This window comes from Misgurnus anguillicaudatus, chromosome 22, assembly GCF_027580225.2.
Source record: "Misgurnus anguillicaudatus chromosome 22, ASM2758022v2, whole genome shotgun sequence".
Lineage (NCBI taxonomy): Eukaryota > Metazoa > Chordata > Actinopteri > Cypriniformes > Cobitidae > Misgurnus > Misgurnus anguillicaudatus.
Genome location: NC_073358.2, coordinates 46,635,101 through 46,662,553, shown reverse-complemented (window position 1 = coordinate 46,662,553; position 27,453 = coordinate 46,635,101). Strand labels below are relative to the sequence as shown.

The 27,453-nt window shown below is 38.0% G+C and overlaps 3 protein-coding genes across 3 annotated transcripts; 2 read left to right on the top strand and 1 right to left on the bottom strand.

The window, feature by feature from the left end:
• Positions 1-937: 937 nt before the first annotated feature.
• LOC129439734 (uncharacterized) lies at positions 938-4,392 on the top strand. The gene is made up of 6 exons (XM_073860369.1): positions 938-1,067; positions 1,327-1,468; positions 1,699-1,808; positions 2,107-2,272; positions 3,866-4,003; positions 4,161-4,392. The coding sequence occupies exons 2-6, from the start codon at positions 1,327-1,329 to the stop codon at positions 4,247-4,249; spliced, it is 645 nt and encodes a 214-aa protein (XP_073716470.1). The 5' UTR covers positions 938-1,067; the 3' UTR covers positions 4,250-4,392.
• A 13,736-nt stretch (positions 4,393-18,128) lies between these two features.
• Positions 18,129-21,884, top strand: LOC141358885 (uncharacterized). The gene is made up of 5 exons (XM_073860760.1): positions 18,129-18,630; positions 18,872-19,013; positions 19,574-19,683; positions 20,021-20,192; positions 21,017-21,884. Exons 2-5 carry the CDS (start codon positions 18,872-18,874, stop codon positions 21,091-21,093), a joined length of 501 nt encoding a protein of 166 aa, XP_073716861.1. The 5' UTR covers positions 18,129-18,630; the 3' UTR covers positions 21,094-21,884.
• Positions 21,885-24,522: 2,638 nt separating this feature from the next.
• purba (purine-rich element binding protein Ba) lies at positions 24,523-27,148 on the bottom strand. Its single transcript, XM_055198498.2, has one exon. The coding sequence runs from the start codon at positions 27,097-27,099 to the stop codon at positions 26,176-26,178; it is 924 nt and encodes a 307-aa protein (XP_055054473.1). The 5' UTR covers positions 27,100-27,148; the 3' UTR covers positions 24,523-26,175.
• Positions 27,149-27,453: the final 305 nt, after the last annotated feature.

Below are 27,453 nucleotides of genomic sequence, written 5' to 3'. Positions count from 1 at the left end.
TTTGTTCAAATATATGTATTATTATTTGTGAAGAGAACATATGAATTCAGCCACTGCGTCACATGAAGCAGATTTTTTGTTTGTTTCAGGAACTGAGGAGGCGGGAAAACACACGACCAAATTTGTGAACAGGCAAATATGAACAAATCAAATAACAAAATAGCATACTATTGCGAGTAAATTTTCAACAAACGTGTTAAAATCCGAATTTAACTAACGTACACTTAAATTACTTTTCTTATGACACTGCATCATCATCTTGATCCGGATTGTCTGTGTGCTCTTCTTTGTATAATAAAGCATCAAGGCAGATTAACCAGACTCTATCGGATTAATTGTGTATTTACCTCGGCTCGGACAGACGTTTTCTCAGTTTTACTTCTGTTCTGGAGATTGATCAAACGTGCTTTTCCATCACACTGCAGTGCGTTTTACTGCAACAGCGCTGCGCAGATCCCTTATCTTACGACATGAAAGTATCGCGAGAGAGTTTCGAGACCTAATTGCTCTCTCGCAGACCTTCACGTAGATCATTCTGCGTAGCGCTGCACGTATAGGCACGTGCCACCAACTGGGCAAAGCTGTGAATTACATTTACAAATTGGGAATTCCAAAATTTGGTAGTCTGTCAAAATGACGGATGATGGCTTTCAGATTTTTCCGTCACTTGCTAAAAATATTCTGGCAAAAGGACGCGACCTGATTTGTACCCTGTTATCATAGGGCAGGATGACACAATTTATATGTTAAGTAAGAATAGTACTACGTGAAATCTATTTTTTATATGTTAAAAATAAGACGAATAAATGGGCAGACAGATATGTGTACATTATGCAATTGATTATGCTTTTTATTATTCAACCCAACCTTCACGTTGCGAAACTGGGCTACTCGTACACTTTACTTTACTATACGGTTGGCTGATTTTTTCCTTCATTTTCTAAGGAAAACTATTTGTCAAGGGTTATTGCACTAATACGCGTCATGACGTATGGCTTGTGCTGGGGTTTTAAAGCGCAGCTGAAGTATTGGACTTTCAAAAAGCGCGCAGAAGACAACCGGAGAAGGTACATGCATGCGCATGCTTACATCTCTACTCGTTGACGTTTTCAGATTTAATGCCTTACAATGTACTGCAGAATTTTGAGAAGGATTCGGTCGTCTTACATAGCATGCAATTTCCAGTTGCATAGTAATTCGTTTTGCACGCACGCATTTGTGTGCGCAGTCAACAGTGCAGTCTGTGTGTGTTTTATCTAAGTTTTTATGACGAACAACATCTTAAGCTGGTGTGTTTGGATCTGTCTTGGCTCTTTACTTTTTTAGATGTGCCGTCAGAGAGGAAGAAATCCCTACATACCTGCGTATCTGGAAACACAGGGCAAATATGTGCGTCTTCAAAGTACAAAAGATTCAGTGCAGATGGTGCTGGAGAACTGGCAGAGAGGCGACACTGATGAACCAAAAGGTAAAAACCTGCGCCGTTAATGCAATACTTAAATATTGAAATGCTTTCCATTTCAATTGTTAAATTATGATCACGGGTTGAGAGTATGATTATGATCGAGGCTAACGTCTCATGATGTAATGATGCGATTATAAGAATTAAAGTTTGATTGCACTCATTTATTTCAATCAATTTCAATTTATTTATCAATAAAAACGCTAACAATTATTCTTCCTTTTTTCTCTGCTCAGTCACTGTGTATGATTGTGTGTTGGATAGTCGGAAATGCATGGCTTTCTCCTTTGAGTTGGAGAATAAGAAATATTTTCCTGTTGTCACTGGTGATGAGATTAGCTTCGAGGTAATGCCATTGTTTTTCTTTGGATGGGCTATATCCACATAATATATATCATCTAAAAGTGAATTATAGGCATTTTTCATGAGTGTATTGTGGCTTTCTGTAGCAATCTGTAATATCTGAATTGTCAAAAGTTAGTGTCTTTAAAAAAAAGTATAATTTATTTCATTCAGCCTGAAATGATTTTTAATCAAAGACCAGCTAAAGCTTAGTGTTACCAGCTTAGTCTGCTGTTAGATTATTTTTATTTTGTATTGTCTGCAGTAACTTAAATCTTTCTCATATACACATTTTATTAAAGGAACAGTTAAAGCACAAGGAGAAAAGGTTCCTCTTTCAATGGGCTGAGAAAACAGGACAGTGTTTGGAGTCAGTAGCTGAACCCAACAAGTACCTGTCTGTTAAAGGCAGCAAAATTACCATCCAGTCATATCCGACAGAATTTACGATCCATTGCATGGAGAAAGGTACTTTTATGGAATTTTTCCATTTTGGTTTGTAAATTGAATTATTAAAGCACAATTGTAGTATATCCATAATTAGGGATGCACCGATATAATTTTTTTGGACCGATACTGATTTAAACAGACAACTTCTGGCCGATGCCGATACCGATTTTAAACACTTGTATACAATACTATACAGTTGGTCTATTAGCTAGTTTATTTCTCCATCAAATTATTTTTACTGAACATGGATTGGATCTAATTAACATTCAACTGACCAACATAATAAGAGAGGCACAAATTAAGCTAAAACAAATATAATAAGACAGCATGACAACCTTCAAAGGTGGTTTTTGCTATTCAGCATTAATTTTATTAACAAACTTTAATTAATTTTTTACATATAATCGATTTCTTTATGCAGTTAATTAATAAACAATCGGTATCGGCCTCTCTCGTGCTATTGCCGATATGCCGATGGTTTCAAATTTATCAAAAATCGGCCGATAAATATCGGCGGCCGATACATCGGTGCATCACTATCTATAATTAATGTCTCTCTTTTCATTAACCTGTTATCCTGAACTAAACTTAACTGAAATGTCATAACCAAACTAAAATAGATACAGTTCATGAAGCCTTTGCACTATGCATAAGTTTGGTCTCATTTGAAAGTAGACACTAGTAGGAAGTTTATTTGGAAGTCAAAATGAATTACTGCAATTACTACACTTAAATGCATTAATTATTGCAATCTTTAGTGTCAGTCATTTGAATGGATAGTTCAAAAACAAAATTGTTATTAGTATTTACATGCACTCATGTTGTTTGAAACTTCATGTCTTTCTTTGTTCTAGAGAATACTTGTTCTACAAGTGTTGTTTGGGGTACTATGGGAGTATATGGTGACTAAAGCAAACACCATCCACTCCCATTGTAACCTGAAAACCCTTCAAGCTTTCAAATAACTCAAAAGTGTTAAATAAATAACCCACTTGACTTGTGTGGTATATTTTAAGTGTCCTAAAGACATCAACTCCTCTACTTTCTAGTTGTGGATATCACTGTTGTTTCAGTTAAACATAATCTAAAAGTAAACATCGTACTGCTTAAACAACAGATTAGACACAGAGGATGTGCACTGAAAGAGAGACACAGTCAAGACAATTATATTTTAATTTGTTTTCACCTAACTCTTCTGTATGGCTTCAGGACATTTAAAATATTCAGCACAAATATTTTTGGTTTAACACCTGGGGGTCCTTTCGAAGCATAAAGAGGTGGTCACCATGCACCCCCATAGTAACCAGAAAACCCCAAATAACACTTTTGGGTTCTAAATAACAAAGACACTGGGGGATTAAACAATACGAGGGTGAGCAAATAATGACAAAGTTTTTGTTTTTGGGTGAACATCCTTTTAAGCACCATTTTAGTATTGTAATAGTGAATGGTGCAATTTGCATGCTGATTTGATACATGTAACAGCTCATGCCGTCTGTAATGAATGTATAAAATCAAATGAAAAGACTGCAGTCTGTGTTGGCAGTGTATTCACTAGGTTTTAAAAAAAAACTTTTTGGACTGATCTGTTTGAATCTTGCTTGATTACAGAATGCAGAAGGTTATGCATGACACCAATCAAAGCATATCCGAATACCAGAAACAGCGTGTGCATTTGTTGCAAAGGCAGATCAACTCGAAGGACAGTTGTGACGAAAATGATCTGCAAAAGTGAAAGCTCCCTTAAAAGTAAGATAAATCTGTGCTGTTTATATCTTATATTGAGTGCACACACAGATTGCATAATCACTTTATAGTTGCAAATATCAAGTATATATGACTTTAATAGGTCAGTGAATGAACAACTGGAAAAATGCACTTTAAAGGGAATCTCTCTCTTTTTCAGGGAAAACAAGATCATCCAGCAAGTACATTTCGGTTAAGAGACACAACTTAAAAGAAATGCCATTCTTTTTGGGCCAACCTGGATGTTAAGAAAGTCTGAATGCAAAATGATGTTAGAAGTATTTGATGATCTGTGGTTTTATGACATCATTAATATTGTATTACTTAAGTGAATCAGAAAGTATATGACCCAAGTTTAACCTGTTGACTAACAACACTGCATTGCCTGTATCACCTACTTTAGTCACTTTTTATGGAGCTATTTCACCTTTTGGAAATCCTTTTTTGATGAGGCTGTTGGTTGGTGCATTTCCAGTATTTCACAAACAACTATAATTGTGTAACATGAAATACATAGTTTGAAATCTGCTGATTGGATCATCTGGTCAAGTTCAAATACACACATTTTTGCTAGCTCATTTAACAAACTACAGTATATTTACATTAACACAACATGTAAATGCTTACCGTAATGCTTCTAACATCAGTTTTCATTGTTGTGTTTTCATACTCTATTGTTGTATAATAAACCTGTGTGAACCCCGATGTGAACCCTCGTCAGGAGAAAGAGCTGCGGCCTGAGATGCATTATTATTGTACAGAAGTTGTCATTTATGCATGTATTTATCTATTAATGTATTTAAAATATTCAATATTTTATTACACTTATTTATGTTTAAAAGAATAACACAATAAAAATGTTGTAGCCTTGTAATTCACATTTATTTTACTTATTTTCATACTTGATATATACATTTTACTAATACTACTGCCAGATCAGTTGTTTCTGGCTGAATTTATTTACCAGGTTCAAATTAAAATATGTGACACTAGGTCATAACATTTTTTTTATTGCGAGTTATACATATAATCTACAGCTTTCCATTGATATATGGTTTGTTATAGGACAATATTTGGCCGAGATACACCAATATCGGTTAGGGTTTGTAGGACGAACCCAAACGCAGAAAGCAGGTGGATATACACAACAGACTTTTATTATAACAAAACAGAAAACAAAAACTCACGAGAGGGCAAAACAACATTAACAAGATACTTATACAGTGGATAAAAACACTAAACCGGACAAGATCTTAACAACACTTAACAGTAAACAGGATAACGCTAAACAATGAACTAGACAAAACACTAAATATATATATATAACACTTGACTGGACTAGACTTGATTTGACAACGTACTCACAGGAACTTGGAACAATACACAAGCACGGGAAAATGAATACAAGAGGATTAAATAGTGGAGCAAATCAAGGGGGGAACAGGTGATATAAATCAAACAATAATGAGGAGAGGATGACAAGGGAGCGGGGGAAAAGTGACAAGACATGAGAAAAACATGGTCTAATACAATAATACTAAGACCACGCTTTCCCACATAAAACATTGTACTGTCAGAACCCTGCCATACTGGACTAAATATTGAAAGAAGACAAGGTTCCAGCAGGATCCTGACAGTACCCTCCCCTCAAAGAGAGACACAAGACAAGACATACTGCATACAGGACAAAAACCATGAAAACATTACAAAAATCAAGAGAGGCAGACAAGCAATAACAACGAAAGGGTTGGGGTGTGACAACAAAAACATCATACAAGGGTGGGGGGCCGGGAGAACAAAAAAGTTCACATGAGGAAGTCCAGGTAGGGTGGAGCTGGGTGGGCAAGGGGTCTTGGGTCCCGAGGGGGAGGTAGAGGGCTTGGAACGAGGAGTCTGGGCAGGCTTGGGGGTCTTGGTAGGTGAGACAGGTCCAGAAGGGGCCGACTGAGGCAGGGAGGACAGGAGGCACAATGGGGAACAAGGCAGGGTCTCTGGGCAGGAAAGGGGCAGACACAGAAGCCAAGACAGTGGGCGCTGCGTCCGGCTGCGCCGAGGGCAGCGGCAGCTGGGCTGGCTGCGTTGCCTTCCTTCTCCTCTTCTTATGAGGACATGCTGCAGAGAGTGGGGAAGGTGGCACGACCAACTCAGAGGAGGACCCCCCAGACTAAAACTCCCAGGAGATCCTCCTCTCTCGCTTCCCTCGAAGGGACATAGGTGGGAAGGAGCTCTCTGGGGCTGGAGGGGAACGTTCTGGGTCGCCGGGCACCAACACTCCCATGATACGTCCCTCCGGGATAGATGAGAGGGGCACAGGCTCGACGGCTCGAGTCCATAAACGAGAGGATCATACCAAATAGGGCCGACCCGGTTCACACTCCAGGACGAAACCCCGACCTCTCCTCGCCCGACGACGGTTCATATCTGCTGGGTTCCTTGTTGGCTTGTGTATCTGTTAGGGTTTGTAGGACGAACCCAAACGCAGACAGCAGGTAGATATACACAAAAGACTTTTATTATAACAAAACAGAAAACTAAAACCCACGAGGGGGCAAAACAACATAAACAAGATACTTATACAGTGGATAAAAACACTAAACAGTAGTGATGTTACCAGTGACACCGAAGCTCCGAGGCGTGTGTCAAAAAAATGAACCGATTTTCATTGAAGCTTTGTATCGAAGCTTGATTCGTTCTGGCAAAATCACATGACCAAGGACGTCCGAAGCTTCGTTGCACACACACCCACGTGACTGCTTCGTTATCTGACTCAAAGGTTTAAAATGGTTTGACGCGTGGCGCGCCCTCGTGGGTTGTATTGGAGTATTGCGTAAGACGGATTCGATTACTGTATAGCGAGTTTAGGAGAGCTTATTGTTGCGAGTTGTTAATGGAGCTTGTTACAAAAAGATCACGGTCTGAAATGTGGGAACACTTTAATTTGATTTCGCCCAATAAGGTGTATATATGATTTTGTTGCGAATCTTATAATTATAACTTAACTCTCACTCATCATTGGCCAATTATACAATTCAATGTCGTGTCGTAAATTTTGTCATGTATATATATTTATTTTTTAATAGTTATAAGATGAAAAATATAGGACATGCCAGAAAAGCCTTTTATGCACCACTTAATATCATGAGCTTTATTTAAATGGTTTACAGTGTAATTAAACTTACCCCCTTGTGATTTTCTAGTGATCATGAAGACCTTGATTAGCTTGCTCAGGTGTGTTTGATCAGGGTTGGAGCTAAACTCTGCAGTGCTCTGGCCCTCCAGGGTTTGGGGAACCCTGGTTTACACCTTTTACTTTTAAGACAAGGTCTATCATTAATCTGTTTTTACACATTTTCGTGCAAAGCTTGACAGTGCCAGATCCTCTGTCCAAGATGTAACCAACAGCCAAGGTAAAAGTCTACTTTTCATTTTATTCAATTGTTTTATTTTTTAATTATTAGAATGTACATTTGTATTACCAAAGTATTTGCAGCTGGGCTGCATGCAAATAGTACAAAAAGTTAAATTTAAACAAAGTACATTGTGCATTATTAAAAGTAAAATAGTATTTAATAAAAAACAAAATGAATAAAACAATAAGCTCTCTCGTTCTCTCTCTCTGTTGTAGGAAACAAAAAAGACAGGATTGATGAGGCTCTTGTGAACATGATTGTCCAAGATGTCCAAGAGACCATTGTGGAGGATGTTGGCTTCAGAAATTGTGTCAGCCTCTTGGATCCTTCATACATGCTCCCATCAAGGCAAACACTGAAGACAATGGTGGAGAAAAGGTTTACAGAGGAAAAAGAGAAGGCTAAACAAGACGTGCTTAGGGCTACAGCTGTTACCTTAACTTCGGATATGTGGACATCAATTCACATGGATTCTTACTTGCCATTTCATTGATGATAGAGATCAGCTTGCAATGGTGTTGCTGGGAGTAGGAAAATTTCCTGCTTCACATACAGCAGCAAACATTGCTGCAGTGAAGACATCTCTCATTGAGGAATGGGGGATTCAATCTAAAATTAGATGTCACTGATGCAGCTGCTAATATGATAGCATGTGCCAACAATTTACAGCTAAGGCATAGCATTTGCATAGCTCATGCTCTAAACCTTGTGGTTAAAAAAGCTATTGACTTCCCAGCAGAGGCGGACAGAGTACACACCTTCATTACTTGAGTAAGAGTACAGTTACCCTTAGCTAAATTTTACTCAAGTACAAGTAAAAGTACTGCAGTCAGATGTCTACTCAAGTAAAAGTAAAAAGTACTTGTTTTTAAAAGTACTTGAGTATCAAGAGTACATTTTTAAATTTTGCATTACTACTGCAACAGTGCACATTGAACCACGTGAGATGATTGACAGCTGTACAGCAAATGATAGAGCTCTGAGGTCAAATCTGACACGAATCAGGAAGAGGAGACACACATCTCACTCCGTTCGCTCTTTGAGCTCTTCAGATCGCATAATTCAGTGGAAAATGAATAGAAATCTTATTCTGTAAGACTAAATATTTTACTAACATGTGATAATTAATCATTATTTATCCAAATATGTGCACCATTGTACTAATAGCCCTGGCGGATTCTGTATATTTTATGTATTTGAATACAAATAAACCGGAGAAGACGAGAATAAATGTTTAATGATTTCTATTAAAAAAAACTAACGTTTCAGGTGAATTATTTTGCACTCCTGGCATAAATTAAGAAATTAATGTCACTGCAAATCAGTTTAATCACAAACAGTGGTCAAATGTCGTAGCTGGAGTCTTAAACCTGTCTTGTGATGCTGAGTTTGTCCAGATCAAGTAAGAGTGTGATGTTTTGAAGAGTAATGAATTTTGAACAACAATAATCCGGGATCACCAGTGACCCCCGCCGCTCTCAAGGGGTAGAATTTTTGTAAGCGGTGATGAAGTTTTGTTTTGGTAAACACAGCAAACACTTAAAGCGAAAACTATCATTAACTTGTTTAGAAAATTAAAATAGTCTGGCGAGGTGGAGCCACGGGTTGTCACATTCCCAGGATGGACCTGCTGTGTCTTCATCCATTGTTTCGTCCATGGTTTCTCCTCTTATCTAAATCTGACTATTGGGACTTTGGCGGAAAGCTGAAGGTGATAGCTGATAGGCTGTCCCAATCAGTGGCGCCTGCACAACCCAATCACGTTTGAGAAAAGGGTTTCTGAGATGTTTCTTTTTTCCTTTTTTTTTTTTAGAAGAAGTAACGGGTACTCACGGTTATGGATAGAAATGTAGTGGAGTAAAGAGTACAATATTTGCCTCTCAAATGTACTTGAGTAAAGTCATGAGTACTCCCCAAAAATAATACTCGAGTAAAGATCCCTCAAAATTGTACTTAAGTACTGTACTCAAGTAAATGTACTCCGTTACTGTCCGGCTCTGCTTCCCAGGGCTTCAAGACATCAGGAGCAAGCCAAGGAAGATTGTTGCTTATTTTAGATCCAGCACTGTTGCAAAGGAGCAACTTGCCAATTTCCAACAACAGATGGGCGAACCTGCTCATAAATTACAGTAAGAGGTAGACACACGCTGGAACAGCACATTTGACATGCTCTCCAGACTTTATGAACAGCGTGAACCAGTTGGTGCTGCACTGGTGTCCCTTAGGACAGATTTGGCTCCTCTATCCTCAGCAGAGTACCACACAATGTGGGAGTGCCTTGGTGTACTGTCTCCACTAAAGGATGCAACTGCAGAACTTTCTGCAGAAAAATCTGTGTCTGGCTCCAAGGTCATTCCCCTCATTCGCATGTTGAGGCATGCAATAGCTACAAAGCAGCAAGTGGTGACTGATGAGAAGGCAGCACAGCTCTGCAACAACCTCAACACACTTATGACTGAGAGGTTGGCTCATTATGAAACTCCTGGATCCAAGATTTAAAACCATTGGGTTTTGCAATCCATCCAATGCTCAGAATGCCATCAAAAGGCTTACAGCTGAGTGTGCAACAAAGGTAAGGGAAACAGCATCTGACCCCATACCAGAGCAAGGGGAATCCTCTACAGCAGCTGCAGACACTTCAGGTAGGACTCGAAGTCTATAATGGCCCCATTGTATTTTACTGTACATAACAAATCTTTTGAATTTTTCAACTTTTCAGGGACAGGACTGTGGGATCTTCTTGACCTACGGGTAATGGAAACAAGAAAGGTGAAGAGTGCAACTGCCAATGCCACCACTGAGGTTCAGCGCTACCTGAGTGAACCCAACATACCCGCTCTGAAAATCCACTTCAGTTTTGGCAACAGCACAAGCACATTTACCCCCCATTTATACATGCTGGCCCTGAGCTTTTTGTGTTCTCCTGCCTCTTCTGTGCCCTGTGAACGGGTATTTTCTTAAGCTGGCGAAGTGCTCAGCAAGAAAAGAAATAGGCTCAGCCCCAGCACTGTGGAGAAAATCCTGTTTCTAAATAAAAATCAATCCACATAAATTACACATAAATCACAATTAATTTCCCCAAGCTTCTACCAACATGCATTTTCATCCCACTATGTATGCAGTTCTTTAAGCAATATCACTCTCATTTTCATTTGTAATTTACACTTTAAGCATCACTAATTTAAGACCACTTACAATGTCCATTTCACGAACTCACACCTACAAATAAGACAGTAGGCTTGTTCGACTTCATGCGGCGCCGTAAGAACCTTCAGCCGGATGACGTCAAAGTACCGCGAGAGCGATTTGCGAACTCATACGGAGGAATCTCCTTTAAATCGCTCTCGCTGTACTTTGACGTCATCCGGCTGAAGGTTCTTACGGCGCCGCATGAAGTCGAACAAGCTTAGTGTGTCTATATAGTCATGCTGAACAGGTGAACACCTGATTGCTGATTGTTAATAAAACATAATTAAGCACAAAGCATCCATAAGCTGTGCCCATCTAGCCTACAGCACACAAGTCTGTAAGGCAGTTTTATTATTGTGTAAAAGGGTGTCTGCACTTATGTACCTTCAACATTCATGAGTGTGATTTTTTTCCTAAAAACATTAAAAATGTCACATTCACCATACACAAAAAGTTATCTTTATTAAATTTATGTTTGGGGTTACCATGCAAATGCAAAGAAACATGCCTTGGCCATGTATTTAAATATTGATTCATTTATTTATTAATTTTCCTTAATTTGTCAATTAATTCTTGCTTCTAAATTTAATACGTTGTTTGGTTGTGGAACATTCAATGATACAGCACTTTCACCAGCAGAGGTCCTCGTCGAGCTCTGATTTGTAAAGCTTCGAGTACTGAACCTTTTTTCGATACAATTGGGTTGAAAGCTTCACTTCGCCATCACTACTAAACAGGACAAGAACTTAACAACACTTAACAGTAAACAGGATAACACTAAACAATGAACTAGACAAAACACTAAAATATATACAACACTTGACTGGACTAGACTAGACTAGACTAGACTTGATTTGATTTGATTTTTAAACAACGTACTCACAGGAACTTGGAACAATAAACAAGCATGGGACAATGAATACAAGAGGATTAAATAGGGGAGCAAATCAATAATGAGGAGAGGATGACAAGGGAGCGGGGTAAAAGTGACGAGACACGGGAAAAACGTGGTCTAATACAATAATACTAAGACCACGCTTTCCCACATAAAACATTGTACTGTCAGAACCCTGCCATACTGGACTATATATTAAAACAAGACAAGGTTCCAGCAGGATCCTGACAGTATGAAAATCTGGAATCTGAGGGTACAACAAAAATCTAAATACTGAGAAAATTGCCTTTAAATTTGTCCAAATGAAGTCCTCAGTTTTTCTCAGTGATCACAGAAATAAAAGTTTTTATATATTTATGGTAAAAATATACATGATCTTACATAACAACCAAATCATTTTTGGCATAACAGAAAAATAAATCATTTTGGCCTCTGCAACGTATTTTTAGCTACCCGTGCTTGATAATGTTTTTGTGGTCCAATGTCACATGGGCTTTGGACATTCTGATTCGACTGTTATTGATTAAGGACCCTACTAAAATGTCCAACATAAACATCTGTGACTAAATTCCTTATTTATTTTGTATGCAAATGCAAGTGTGAAAAACTTGCATGGCAGATTTATTCTTTTCTCAATTTAATTTTTAAACCTTTGAGATTGTGTCCATGTGTGATGTAAAGAATAGAGGTTGTGGATGTGCATTTCGGGGGTTTTTCTTTATATAGCAAAACATACATGCCTGTTATTTTGCAATCTCTCTCTCTCTCTCTCTCTCTCTATATATATATATATATATATATATATATATATATATATATATATATATATAGAGAGAGAGAGAGAGAGAGAGAGAGAGAGAGAGAGAGAGAGAGAGAGAGAGAGAGAGAGAGAGAATATATATATATATAAAACAAGACATATATATATATATACACTGTCAAAAATAAAGGTACAAAGCTGTCACTGGGGCAGTAAAAAAGGTCCTAATATGTACCATTTAGGTACAAATATGTACCTTTTTGAAAGGGTACTGTCCCAGTGACAACTTTTGGACCTTTATTTCTGAGAGTGTATATATATATATATATATATAGAGAGAGAGAGAGAGAGAGAGAGAGAGAGAGAGAGAGAGAGAGAGAGAGAAAGAGAGCTTGATGCTGTCTCTCAAAATATGTGGGGTAATGAGTGTAAAGTTAGGTTAAAGTTTGAAGACATCATTAACACATATGATGATCCAGTAAGGCCAAACGCAGGATTTTGCTTCATGAGGTAAGGCAATGGCTATTTATTATTATCGGCGTGGCAGGTGGCACCTTGGAGGTTTTGGGGGAAAAATGTAATTTGGTTTTGCATTTTAAGTTTGATTCTGTAGGGACAGACCGACCCAGCCAACACTGGTGATATGTGGCCCCCACATGGGTCCCATCTAGGCAGCATGGATTACATTTGGGTATGGACTTCACATGGGCAATATATGTGGGTCCCATGTGGATTTCCCTTTGTGGGCCCCATATAGGTTTGCCCATGTGGGATAATAACGTGGGGCCCTCATGGCACCTATGTGGGTAAAATAATTTGATGCTGGTTGATTGTCACTTTTAAACAAAGAGCAAATAATATAACAGATATGATTTGATAAGTATAACATTTTTAAAATAAAAATGCATTATTATTGACATTTAATTGTCGCAAGAACACAGTTTCTACCGGAGCAGCAGGAGTCTAAAACATGTTACACTGGTACTTTATTTTTCAAGTTGTGTTTTTAGAAAATGTAATACTACGGTGCAAGTTCACGGACTGCACAGCGATAAATCAAAGCAAATGTGCAAGGACCTTTAATGAGTTTGGCTGTGGATGCTTTGGAAGTTCTTCATAAAACTGTTGAGCAAAAATTAATTGATGATCAGATTAAAGACCATCTCCAGAACAGTGATCAATATTTGAAGAGTTTGGTTCCAAAACGCAATAAATCCATTTTGACAAATTTCGGTAAAAACGTGTTTTCTATACCAAGAAAATGACAAGATGAAAACCACTATTTTCTGTTACAAACTTTCACATAGCATCTTTAGGTTATAAAAACATTAAAAAAATCAAATCCATAACTTAATTTTCAAAGAGTTATTATAAATGCAATAAATCCATGACAGTTTTTTTTCAAAATGCTAGAAATCTATTCAATCAATATATAAATGTGCATTCATCTTTGCCATTTTATATTCATTTAGTTGAACAGTGGTACACACTGATTAAAAAAATAAACATTAAAGGCATTAATAAAAACACTTTGTCATATTAAGAACACTGTCATTGCTGCGGTTATACTTGACGTCGTCGCTTAGCATTTTTCACAGCGATCTGCTGTAAAATGTTTTGGTCCTGCACGATTTTCGTTGACTTTGAGTAAAATAATGGAAAGTTTTTCATAAGATCCCCTGGGGTCAATGTGTTAGCATGATGCTGTCGGGAGAACAAGCAACCGTCTCCCGAGTGCCTCTCGCATAAATTATTAGATGTTGATGGCTTACGTTTCTTTCCCATCACAGAAAAACACCACAGGTTTATCAATGCAATTAACGTATTATTTTGTTTTGTTGTTGATCACGAAGTACAAAGTAGATGAGGAAAACTAGGACTCCATGTACTCAGCACGCCGCCATTGTTTGTTTACATTGCGTGAATGGTGCGCTGTAATTTCTGGAGCAGATTTATTGCCCTCTGTAGAAAAAAGGGAGTGGCGTTTATCGCATTTTGGGAAAAAAGGGAGAAAAGATGACAGAATAACACGGCGGATATTGGATTTTGCGTAAAATTAAGAATTTACTTTTAACTACTGACCTGATATAATACTGATTTTGGCAGTAACTCATTTTTTTCAAAAAATAACGTTTATCGCGTTTTGGAACCAAACTCTTCATTTGTGTTGTTTTTGAGTCTGAAGTATTTTAAGAGTTTGACTTCTTTCAATGCTTATTTTAAGTGTTATGTTGACATTGAAAGTGTTATGATTTTGATACATTGAACCTTTACAGCTTTTATTTGATTTCTCATATTGCACCTCCTTCATGTTTTGTAATGTAGATGAATGAACTGTTGAATATTTATGCTGAAAACTGATATTTACAGAACTGAAATTATGTTGCTTTTATCAGTTTAAAATTTTAAACAAATATATTATATTAAGTAAATTACAATTAAGCATTAAAAGTTTAATTGTTTCATAAGAAGGGACCAGTCCAGTACCCATTAAAAACCCATACTGGGCCCTAACGTGGGCTTCATGGGGGCATTATGGGCTCTATAAGTGTGTTGCCCAGCTGGGCCCCACATAAACCCGGCTCATTTTCTATATCAAATTCATGTGGGCTAACCCAGGTGGGGCCATAGTGAGACCCATTGACACATCCATATAGGGTCCACATAGGCCTCACCTTGCAATGTTGGCTGGGGCGTGTTTACGTCTTAAAGTAAGAGCACTCGTGAATTGTTTTTAAAGTGCAGCACAAAATGCGAAGATGCCTGAAAGAAAACTGCAATTTCTGAACTGGTCCACTATTGGGCGTTTAAATCGCAGCGCTGCAAAGGACTTTGTGTCACGATCGGTTTTAACAAAAGAGAGAACCCAAACGCAGACACAACTAAAATACAAAACTGGAGATTTATTAAACACAAAAACCCACGTGGGGGTAAAACAGATAAATAAACACGGATGATAAACACGAAACAGGAACAAAACACTGGAACCAAATAAACACAGGATCAGGAGTCAGAAACACGGATGACATGAAACTCTGACTGAAGACAATGAACGCGCACACGACAGACAACCAGAGGGCATTATAATACGGTAGGTGTGTTCGACATCGGCTGTGGCTGGATGTAACCGATCGGCGAGATTAGCCGCGTGCAGGCGGGGAGAAGCTGAAAACGGAGACGTGAAGTCGGACGCGCTGTGCTTCCCGTAGTTTGCAGCATTTACGTCAGGCATGGCTGATCACGTGCCGTTTGCTTGCTTTGTCGCATTAAACATGATTTGTAAGATGTAAACTACATAAAAAGTGAATCATGCTGTTTTGAATGTCCGTGTATGAGCATGAGTGGAACTGAAGAGGCTTACAGCATCTGTTTTTACAAGAATAAAGTTCAACATAAGCATATATTATTAAATACCAATGTTGTGGGGTCTACGTTTTTTTATCCATTTTATTTTGATGAAGATGACACAATATAACATCGCGACTACATGAAAAGAGCTTTAACTGTTATAAAAATACAGATTTGTGAGCATTTGTGGAACTGAGGGCGTGAAAATACACACGAAACACACGTGATTGTTGTCATGTGGTGAATCCGACCAATCTTGAAACAGCTGTGTCGTCATTACAGCCCGTGCAGCTCCTCTTCGGGAACTGCGCTGACTAACTCAGGCGGCTGATCTCGAACCGCTCTCGCGGTACTTAAAAACCATATGACACAGTCACGTGCCTGCAGCGCCAGCTTAAGTCGGACAGAAATACTAACCGGAATGCACTGCTTCAAGTCAGCCGCCGATCGGTCTGCGCAGCGCCGCATGAAGTCGAACACACCTAAAGACACGACATCAATGGGGAACAGGTGAACATAATTAATTACGTAAGACACGAGTACATAAGGGAGTAGGGTGAAAGTGACAAGACACTGGGAACACGTGACACAAATACATAATATGAAAACGCGTGTTCCCACACAGAACACAATGCTGCCGTGGTCTTGCCCTCTGAAATAAGACCTGAATCTACACCAAGGTCTGGCAAGACCGTGACAGCGACAAGACACTGGGAACACGTGGAAGCCACACATATAATATGACTCCACATGTCCCCCACACAGAACATAGTACTGTCATGGTCTTGCCAGATACACTCAGACCTGAGTCTAGTACAAAAGATCTGGCAAGCCCATGACATAATCAACAAATTCCTGCGGTTTTGCGGTTTATTGACAAGACAACGAGTTAAATAACATGCATGATATTTATCTTCAATACAAAACACGTGCAAATTACTTAAGAAACATGTAAAGTGAATATTTCCTTCCACATTTCTTCAATTTCAACAACAACTTGAACAATTAATATTATCAGTTAAAACATTTTTTTTAACGTATTGTGCGTGTCCACACGTGCCTACAGACATTTCGCCACTTTTCTATCCTTAACCCTTGTGCATCCTTGAGGACATTTCTGTCTTTTTCAGTTTGGTTTTTTTGATAACTTTGCCTGCGTTAATGCTAACTGCATAAAATTTGCCACAGGTGTGCATTTTTATTGGAATTTTAATATTTCACCTTCATTTCCTTTAAAAAATCTATTTTCTATAGGTACACAAAATACTTCCTCTCAGGACCTTTTGGACAAAAATGTCCCCATTGAAACCCATTAAAGCTGCAATTTTTAATCCCGGTGCCATTCAACTATAAAATGATGCAATCTTTGTTAACAGGCTTTCATTCTGTTGGCAAGGCTTCAAAATGTAAATTTTTGCTATTTTTTACCAGATGGTGCCATTTTTTTAGGTTTGGCATATAAAGCAAATTATCGCTTTATTGTTGTTTTCTGCTTATGCATATTATAGAGCCAATTAGATATATTATGAAGCTATAATTGTGTGGGTGTGTTGGTATGGATGTCAGAGTGTGGTTTGTATGTGTGTACTGAAAATGTTATGTGTGTGTGTGTGTACCTGGTAATTATCACGTTGTGGTGACCAATTGTCCCCACAAAGATAGGAATACCAGTATTTTTGTGACCTTGTGGGGACATTTTGAGGTTCCCATGAGAAAACAAGCTTATAAATCAAACAGAATGATGTTTGATATGAAGTAGTAGAAAGGTTTCTGTGATGGTTGGGGTTAGGGAATGGGGTAGGTTAGGGGAATATACAGTTTGTATGGTATAAAATGCATTACGTCTTTGAAATGTCCCCACAAAACATGGAAACCAGAATGTGCGCGCGCGTGCGTGCGTGCGTGCGTGCGTGCGTGTGTGTGTGTGTGTGTGTGTGTGTGTGTGTGTGTGTGTGCGTGCGTGTGTGTGCGTGTGCGTGTGCGTGTGTGCGTGTGTGAACAGTTTGAATGAAAAAAAAATATTGTACTGGAAATCACAAGACTACAACCGCTGCAAAGGAGGTGTCGTTTTTTACATAAAAAAACAAAAGTAGCATTGTGTAAAAAAACCATCAATTAAAGGGTTAAAATTCTGAAAATTAATGAATGTTTGGTCATTGTTATTAGAGATGATGTTGGTTAAAAAAAATGGCATCAGTGAAAGTGTAAAAAAATATTAATCTATAATATTTTTATGACACTTTTTGGACATGGACATTTTTGTCCCCTGTGAACCTATGTGTAACTTTTTTTAATTGATGCACAAGGGTTAATTTGTGAATAGCCTGTAAATGACGCAAATTATTGCTGCCCTGACGGTCTGGTAAAATAACCATTTGTATGAGAAATCATTTGTACTGCATATGTGTCTGTGCTTGAGTATGGGAAGCTGTACGGAGACGCGCGTGCGCTCAAGATGACGCGGTCCGTCTGTCTCGCGTGCTTGGCCAGACCGCCTCTGTCCTCGACCCAGAGAAAGAAGACGCAAAACAAAACTTTTTGAAATGCGTCCTGTTTTAGAAATGGCCACTGTTGTAGGCTAGATGAAAAAGAGACAATCTAACCTCTTTGGATATTAATTCTCGGACTGATCGCGTGCTCTTTATGTTGCGTGAAAATTTGATAATATATGAAACCTGATTCTGTTGTTGATCTGTTGCGGCGTTTGCACGTTCAAATTAGATAAAAATTTAACCCATGTTGAGAAAGAATAGTCCTACGTGAAATATATTTTACATGTTAAAAATAAGATGAATGAATGAGCAGACAGATGTGTAATAATGCAATCAAATATGTTTACTCAATCATCACATTGCGAAAGTGCTCGTACACTTGACTACACCTGGCTGATTTTTTCCTTCATTTTTAAAGGAAAGCTATTTGTCAAGAGTTATGCAATAATACGCGTCATGACGTATGGGTTGTACTGGGTTTTTAAAGCGCAGCTGAAATATTGGACTTTAAAAAAGCGCACAGAAGACAACCGGAGGTACATGCATGCGCATGCTTACATCTCTATTAGTTAAAGTTTGCAGATTTAATGCTTTACAGAATTTTGACAAGGATAAGGTCGTCCTGCATGGCATATTTCCTTGCATAGTAATCTATTTCGTTTAGCACGCGCGCATTTGTGTGCTCTGACCTCGCAAAAACGCAGTCTGTGCATGCGTTACTTAAGTTTTATCTTAAACTGGTGTGTTTGAATATGTCTTGGCTGCTTACCTTTTTAGATGTTTTGTCTGGAAAATAGAAAACCCGACGGAAGCGCGTCTTTGGAAACGCGTGGCAAATATGTTTGTCTTCAAAGCGAAGGAACTTCAGTGCAGATGGTGCTGGAGAACTGGCAGAGGGGCGACACTGATAAACCCAAAGGGAAAAACTTGCGCCGTTAATGCAATACTTTAAATATTTAAATTCTCTCCATTTCAATTGTTAATTATGATCACGGTTTGAGAGTATGATTATGATCAAGGCTAAAGTCTCATGAAGTCATGATGCGATTAAGAGAATTAAAGTTTGATTGCACTCATTTATTTCAATCTTCGACATGATCTTACTCAGCCAATGTTAAAGATATCAAGTTATATTTTCACTGAATTTACTTCTTTACATTATACAAGATGAGTTTATAAAGAAAACAGTAAATCACAAAAAAGTATTGTAGCTGGGCTTTCACAGATAGACAGACAGATTATTTATTATAGTTAACTGTAGTAAACTGAGGTATAGTTTTTACTATAGTGAGATTCAAAAGCACTAATATTTACTATTGTTTGCTTGAGTAAAGACTATAGAAAGGTCTCTAGAATGTATGAAATGTTATAATAATCTCTAATGTTTTTATTCAAAGTGATGATGATAAAGTTTTTCCCACTGAAATGTTTTTATCAATAAAAACACTAACAATTATTCTTCCTTTTTTCTCTGCTCAGTCACTGTGTATAATCGTGTGTTTGGTATTCGGAAATGCATGGCTTTCTCCTTTGAGTTGAAGAATAAGAAATATTTCCCCGTTGTCATTGGTGACAAGATTAGCTTCGAGGTAATGCCATTGTCTTTCTTTGGATGGGCTATATCCACATGATATATATATATATATATATATATAATCTAAAAGTGAATTATAGGCATTTTCCATGAGTGTATTGTGGCTTTCAATAGCAATTTCTAACAATAATATCTGAATTTTCAAAAGTTTGTGTCAAAGTTCTTTAAAAATTTGTTTTTATTTATTTATAATCCATTTCAATCAGCCTGAAATGGTTTTTAATCCAAGACCAGCTAAAATCAGAAAATTAGCTTAGTCTGCTGTTAGATATATATTTTTTTGTATTGTGTGCAATAGCTTAAATCTTTCTCATATACACATTTTATTGAAGGAAAAGTTAAAGTACGAGGAGAAAAGGTTCTTCTTTCAATGGGTTGAGAAAACAGGAGAATCGAAGCGTTTGGAGTCAGTAGCTGAACCCAACAAGTACCTGTCTGTTATAGACAACAAAGTTACCATCCAATCAAATCCGACATATTTTAGGATTCGTAGCAAGGATAAAGGTACTTTTATGGCATTGTCCAAATTTACTTTGTAAATTGAATTATTAAAACACAAAATAATATAGTATTTTATATATATATATATATATATATATATATATAATGTTAGCCTGAACTAAACTTGTTAGTTTATGTCATAGACAAACTAAAATAGATACAGTTCATGAAGCCTTTGCACTACACTTCAAAAAGTGCTGGGTTGTTTTTAACCCATGGTTGGATCCAGATCACACTGCTGGGTTAAAAATGACCCAACTGCTGCATTGTAACATAACTGTTGGGTTATTGTCAATCATCCATTAGTTGAAACAACTCAGAAGTTGGGTCGTTTTAACCCAGCAGTGTGTTCTGTTTGATAGTGACCCGACCCTGGAGTGTAAATGCATACGCCTCATTTGAAAGCAGACACTTGGAAGTTTATTTGGAAGTCAAATTTATTACAGTTAAATGCATTAACTACTGCAATCTTAAAATTGCAAGACAGTCATTTGAAGTGATAGTGTACCCCAAAATACAAATGTTGTAATTATTTACTTGCATTTGTTGCTAAGAAAGATCAACTAGAAGTACATGTAAGGCGAAAATGATCTGCAAAGATAAATCTGTGCTGTTTATGCCTTATATTGAGTGCACACACAGATTGCATAATCATTTTATAGTTGCAAATATCAAGTATATACTTTAAATATTAATTTTAAAAGATCTGTATTTAAAAAAAAATTACATTTAAAACAAACTAGTGGGCAATTTACATATGACTTTAATAGGTCAGTGGATGAACAACTGGAAAAATGCACTTTAAATGGAATCCCTCTCTCTTTCAGGGAAAACAAGATCATCCAGCAAGAGACGCAACTTGAATTGTACAAAAAAATGCCACCTGGATGTTAAGAAAGTCTGAATGCAAAATGATGTTAAAAGTATTTGACTATCTGTGGTTTTATGACATCATCAAAATTAAAGTGAATCAGAAAGTATATGACCCAAGTTTTACTTGTTGACAACACCAAGGACAGGAATATAAACCATATGAGATTTTACTGCATTGCCTGTATCACCTACTTTAGTCACTTTTTATGGAGCTATTTCACCTTTTGGAAATCCTTTTTTGATGAGGCTGTTGGTTGGTGCATTTCCAGTATTTCACAAACAACTATAATTGTGTAACATGAAATACATAATTGGAGATCTGCTGATCGGATTGTCTGGTCAAGTTCAAATATACACATTTTTGCTAGCTCATTTAACAAACTACAGTGTTGGAGAAAATGTCATTCTTATTACATTTTCGAATGTTTTATGTTACCATTTATCAATGTATAATCCTTGGTTTAGATTTATGAATATATAATCATTTGCTTAGAATCTTATTAATCTGACTAGCTACTTAAATACTGCCAAGGTAAAATAGTGCGTAAAATGTTATTTTGTTATCATGACCTTTGGTTACTGCATCATCAAGCTGCATCATCAAGCTACTATCTGTCAATCCTATTTTTCTAGCAAAATGTGTGATGTTGTTACAATTGTGAAAGTCTGTGAGGTTCGACCTTCGGAATGAACGGAGAGAACCAGTGATTTAAATATATTTATGGTAGGAAATTAACAAAATATCTTCTTGGAACATGATCTTACATAATAACCAAATCATTTTTGGCATAAAAGAAAAAGAAATCATTTTGACCCCTGCAATGTATTTTTGGCTACCCGTGCTTGAGAATGTTTTTGTGGTTCAATGTCACATATGGGCTTTGGACATTCTGATTCGATTGTTATTGATTAAGGACCCCATAACATAAACATCTGTGACCTTATTTCATTATTTATTTATTAAGTGTGAAAAAACTTGCATGGCAGATTTACTGATTTCTCAATTTAATTTTTAAACCTTTGAGATTGTGTGCATGTGTGATGCAAAGAATAGAGGTTATGGATGTGCATTTTGGGCTTTACTTTATATAGCAAAACATATATGGCAACACAACCCCTAAATATAGCGCTGCAGTACACAAAGTAGAAAATATCTGTTCATGAGTCACAGCCCTCTGATGCCCTCCAGTGTTCATCATCATCACCACCACCAGTGCATGTTAACCTGCTCTCTCAATCTAAGATAGGCTCAGCTAAACGACTTAAACTGATGATAAAGGCCTTGTTTTGTATGCATACATTGTATACTTTTACCCAAGCTTGTAGTTTTAAAAACCTTAGAAAAATAGCATCATGTGATCTGATAAAAAAAGGTGTTATTCAATTTTATATAATATTTTGGTCTGTTTGATGCATTGACATAATTTCCAATGAAGCAGTTAGCGTGGGAATGTTTAGTGGCATTTACACATTTGGCAGGTTTTTTTCAAAGCAACTTGCAGTGCATTTAATATGCATCCCTTTAATCATTTCGTATCTTGACTGAGGATTGAACCATGACCTTTATGTTGCTATTGCAATGGTCTACCATTCATTCATTTTGCATGTAAATGTAAAATTAATTATTGTTACAGAGCACAATAGTTTAAAGATAAAAAAATATTAAAAGCAAAAAAATTCACATTGAACAAACCCCATTTGGTTTGAAAGGGAATTTCAAAGTGTTTCAAAAAAGTAAAAAAAAATGCCAGTACTAAATTGCATTCAAATACCATAACAACCACACAACAGTGGTCGTGGATTTGTGCAAAAGTGTTTAACTGCTTTGTCTAAAATCTAAACAGTGCAATGTGAGTGGATGTCTCTCAGTATTTTGGATTAAGAGTGAATGCTCAGTAAAAACCTCTGAGTATCTGAATGGATGACAATTCAACTGACAGCTGCTTGTACATTCTCTCAACGCTGCGGTTGCTCAACGGGATGTCAGAGAATGAGAAATAATCCCATAAATCAGAAAAGCTCTGGCAGGCATACAGTAGCATTGCATAAGCTTGAACGGTCTGTTCTCCTACATGCCATTAGTGACAGAGTGAAGCTTAGCTCATATAAGTGAATGTGTGTTTGAGTCATACAGTGAGTGTATAATTTCAGACTAGGTCACCGGGTTTACATGCTGCTACAACTACAAAACTATAACTACCTATAACAGTATTGAGAGCCATTTAAGAATCTTAGTGGGCATCAATAGTGTTGTAGTCAAGACCACCTAAACCGAGACCAAGTCATGACCAAGACCAAGACAGGCCGAGACCGAGACAAGACCAAGAGTTTAAAGGGTCGAGACCAAGTCAAGACCAAGACAGGTCGAGACCAAGTCAAGACCAAGACTTTAAAGGGTCAAGACCAAGTCAAGACAAAGACAGGTCAAGACCAAGTCAAGACCAAGACCAGTGCAAGTCACTACCATCAGTTGTGGTCTTGACCGGTCTTGAAATAAAATTCCGAGTCCTCTATGTTTGAGACCGAGATGAGACAGAGTAAATATGCGGTCAATTCCAAGACGAGACCAAGACCTTTAAAAAGTGGTCTCGAGAACTACAACACTAATATACAATGAATCCATGCACAGAGAAAGCATAGGTTTCCTTCACTATATATTTCCATGTGCAGTAGATTCTCAAAAATTAAGGTATGAACGCTGTCACTGTGCCGGTACTCTTTCAAAAAGTACAACTTTGGACCTAAACAGTGTGTATTAGTACCAAATGTATACATACTATCTGTACTAAAATAATGGTACATATTTGGACCCTCTGAATGCCTTTATTAACCGCCTGGAGTCATGGGGAAAACGTCTGTGAAGGATGGATGCACTTTTTTGGGCTTGGTCCCTGTTTATACTGTTATAGAGCTTTGAAGAGCAAGGACATTTTTTAATATATATCTAATTGTTTTCATGTTTTCAAGGATTGTTTGAGGGCGAGTAGCTCCCATTAAACTCCCCATATCCTTGTGTAGGAGCAATAGTAGCAGTAATGTCTGCCCTATAGCAAGCACCACTAATAAGAGGCAATTTTAATGTTTCTTGAGCTGAACCATTTCCAGCTAAAGTCACCATAGAAATTGCAATTGCCTCAAGGCAAAAAAAAAAGAATATTTGACATGAACCAAACTGCGAATTTGCAAGCTTCTGTTGCGAATAATTTTATTCTCGCTATCTAGGGCATATTCCCATAAATGAATGAATGAAGAAATTGTAATGCAAAAGTCAAGAATCTCATTTAGTGCCAAGGTCCTTAGCATTGTTTCAGGTTGAGGATTAAATCCTATAAAAGGTCAGTAATTCACATTTTGTAAAGAATAAATATTTATTTGTGGCCCAAACTTAATTTTTAACAAAATTCTTAACAAAATAAAAAAAAGTTTCAAACCAGGAGGACATAAAGTTTTCAAACACTCATTTTCTCAGCAAAGAAATTCTATTTATTGTTCAAAGGGAGTTTGTGGAGAATTACAGCAGAACACACTTGACTGAACAGCTGCCTTATTCACATAACACAGTACAGACAAGAATGAGATCAAAACTCATACGGATATTAAAAAACAACCCACTATGGCTCCAGAGTGGTGTGTATGGCTAACTCATTTGGTTAAGAAGGCCTGTAAATATATCATCAAGAATCTGAAATCACTCCTTGTCAAATAAAAAAAATGTATAATAACCCTCTCACAACAATAAAACAAACACAGGGTGTCGCAAACGTTAACACACATTTTGAGAGATCTAAAGTTTACAGGCAGATTGCAATAAGACTGTTGAAGGAGGTCAGAAATGTAACACCTATAACAAAATAGGGAGACTACTGAAAAACAAAAAGTGTTATGATGCCATTTGGGCTGGTTAGAAACTGAGTTCATTGTCAAGTTCATTTTGTATCTTTAATAATTTTGTTATTTCTCTATTCTCTTCTAACCACAAGGACTATAGGAAATCTATGGAAAATCAGTAAGAAACATTTTCCTATGTAATTGCATCCGAGTTTTATTCATTTAAATAGCCTGTTCAGGAAGCATTTATAATTGATTCTATGTCTATATAAATATATTTCTGTATATATATATTTCTGTATATTGTTTTTAAAAATAAATCTATTTAAACCCAGCTGGGTATTGTTTTAAATTTGATCTTCTTCCCAGTTAAGTCATCAAAGCACTCCACATGCTCAATTTGAAATCTTTCAATTTGACAATCAGATATGAACCTAGGGATCAAATGTGGATGTACAATTAGACAATCTGGCATCAAACCCAGTATTAAATGGTAAATTTACCAATATATGAGCGAAGTTTCAGCTTCATTTGTGCTCACCCAATCTACTTTTCAACCAGCAACTTACATTCATCCCTATGTTCAATCAGAGTGATTTGCTTTATCCTGGCAAGAAACAGGAGAAAAACAAAATAAAAGTCACACCCCACATGAACCTCAATACTTGAGTGGTGGAGTACTGTTTCATAGCACCATTTTGACTGCATTTACATTGTTGCTTGAACTGTATTCTGTGTCCACAAGGTTAACTCCTACAACCTGCAAATTTTAAGCTTTTTAAACTTTGTTAAATCTACATACACACACAAATATATAGTTTTTTTTTTCAGAGAACACTTCCTGAATGAGCGAACTATGAGATTCTCTCTAGCCAAGGTCATTCAGATGATGCTGGTTGGCTCTCCTTCATAAACATCAAAAACACCTAGTTATCTATCATCATATTATTATGATACACTAACCCTAAATGTCTCGGGTGACTCATCTGTGAACATTCTCTTATAGTTAAATCGGAGAGGATTATTTTCTTGTAACAGTGAAACTTTAAAAATAACAAGATCTAGAGCATCCAATATCCATTTATCTAGCCAAACATCATTTAAACTGTTTTAAACGGGATTCTGTTACATATACATGACAGTGTTTCTCAGTCAAACATCTTTATTCGCCATAGTTTAAGCAATAAAGTTTCGTTTCATGCACGTAAATTCTTTCCTCTCTCTATCTGTCGCACGCTTCTCACATGTCGGGGTTGCCCGGGCAACGGAACACCCGTCCGGGTCATCAGTCGTCGTCAATGTCGTCCCCCTCCGACTCCTCTCCCCCTCTTCTCTCATACACCTTATCTCTGTGCCGATCCTGGATCTCTTTCATCTCCTCGGCGTAACGGCAAAAAGCTCCGCCGAACTTGCTCCACGCTTTGAAGGGTATCGTGATAGAGTTTCTGTAACTGGGCTTCACCTCGCTCACCCGCAGAAACACCCCGTACTTGTTGGAGCCAACGTCGAAGAAGAACCGCTTAGAGTCCACCTGGATCGACGTGCCCTCGGGAAGCTCGCCGTAACCCCCGGCGCAACCGCCCCCGACCAGCTCCTCGTCGTCTCCGCCGTAGTCATCGATCAACTTGGCCAAGGCGTCGCGGAACTCGATGAGACCCTGAGCAGGAAGGGCAATGGTTTGCCCGGATTGCATGCCACCCCCGGGCACGCCTCCCGCGCCGCCAAAACCACCGGGCCCGCGGTTGACGGTCTGACGGATCCGAAGGAATCGCCCCCGCTGGTTCTCCTTCAAATCGAGGTAGTATTTGCGGTTTTCCCTCACGAGGAATTCGCTCTTCAGGGCCCGTCTAGGCCCACCGTCCTCTCCACCCGACGACTGCGCGATTTGCTCCGGGGTGCTGGGCCCGAGCTGGGCGTAGTGCTCAATAAAATCCCCCAGGTAGTCCCGAAACTCCGCAGCAACTGACATGGAAAGTGTCAGGCGACTTTTGGAGCCCCCTGCGCCGACCTCAGCGATCTTGATGAACCTGCCCTTCGAGTTTTGCTTCACGTCCAAGTAGAAGCGTTTGTTTTGGATGTCGAGACGCTTGGACGCCAGCTCATGGGTCTCTTGATCCCTCTGGAAAGGCTGAAACCCGCCACCTCCAACCACTCCTCCGCTGCTGCCACCGCGCTCACTCCCACTATCCCCATCCGCCATCTTCACCATCACCCAGAGCTGCGTTATTTTTTCCCACCCGTATTTCGACAGGTCCCGCCTTCTGCACTTTAAACGTTGTATGATTGGGTCGTTTTGTTTGCGTCACGGCCTTGACGACGTTTTGCGATTGGTCGTTGGAAAAATCGTAATTTTTTAATTGGACCACTCATTGTCTGTTACGCGAGTAAACACAGAATCCGTACTCGCGTTGGATCACTTCTACTGTCTGTCAAAATTTAAACCCCGCCTTACTGTTTTGACAGTACCATGGTCGATTGGTGTAAAATGTTGTCGATAATGTACTTCAGAAACAACCACTTTTTTTTGCAGATAACACTTGACACGTACAGTACATAACGAGTC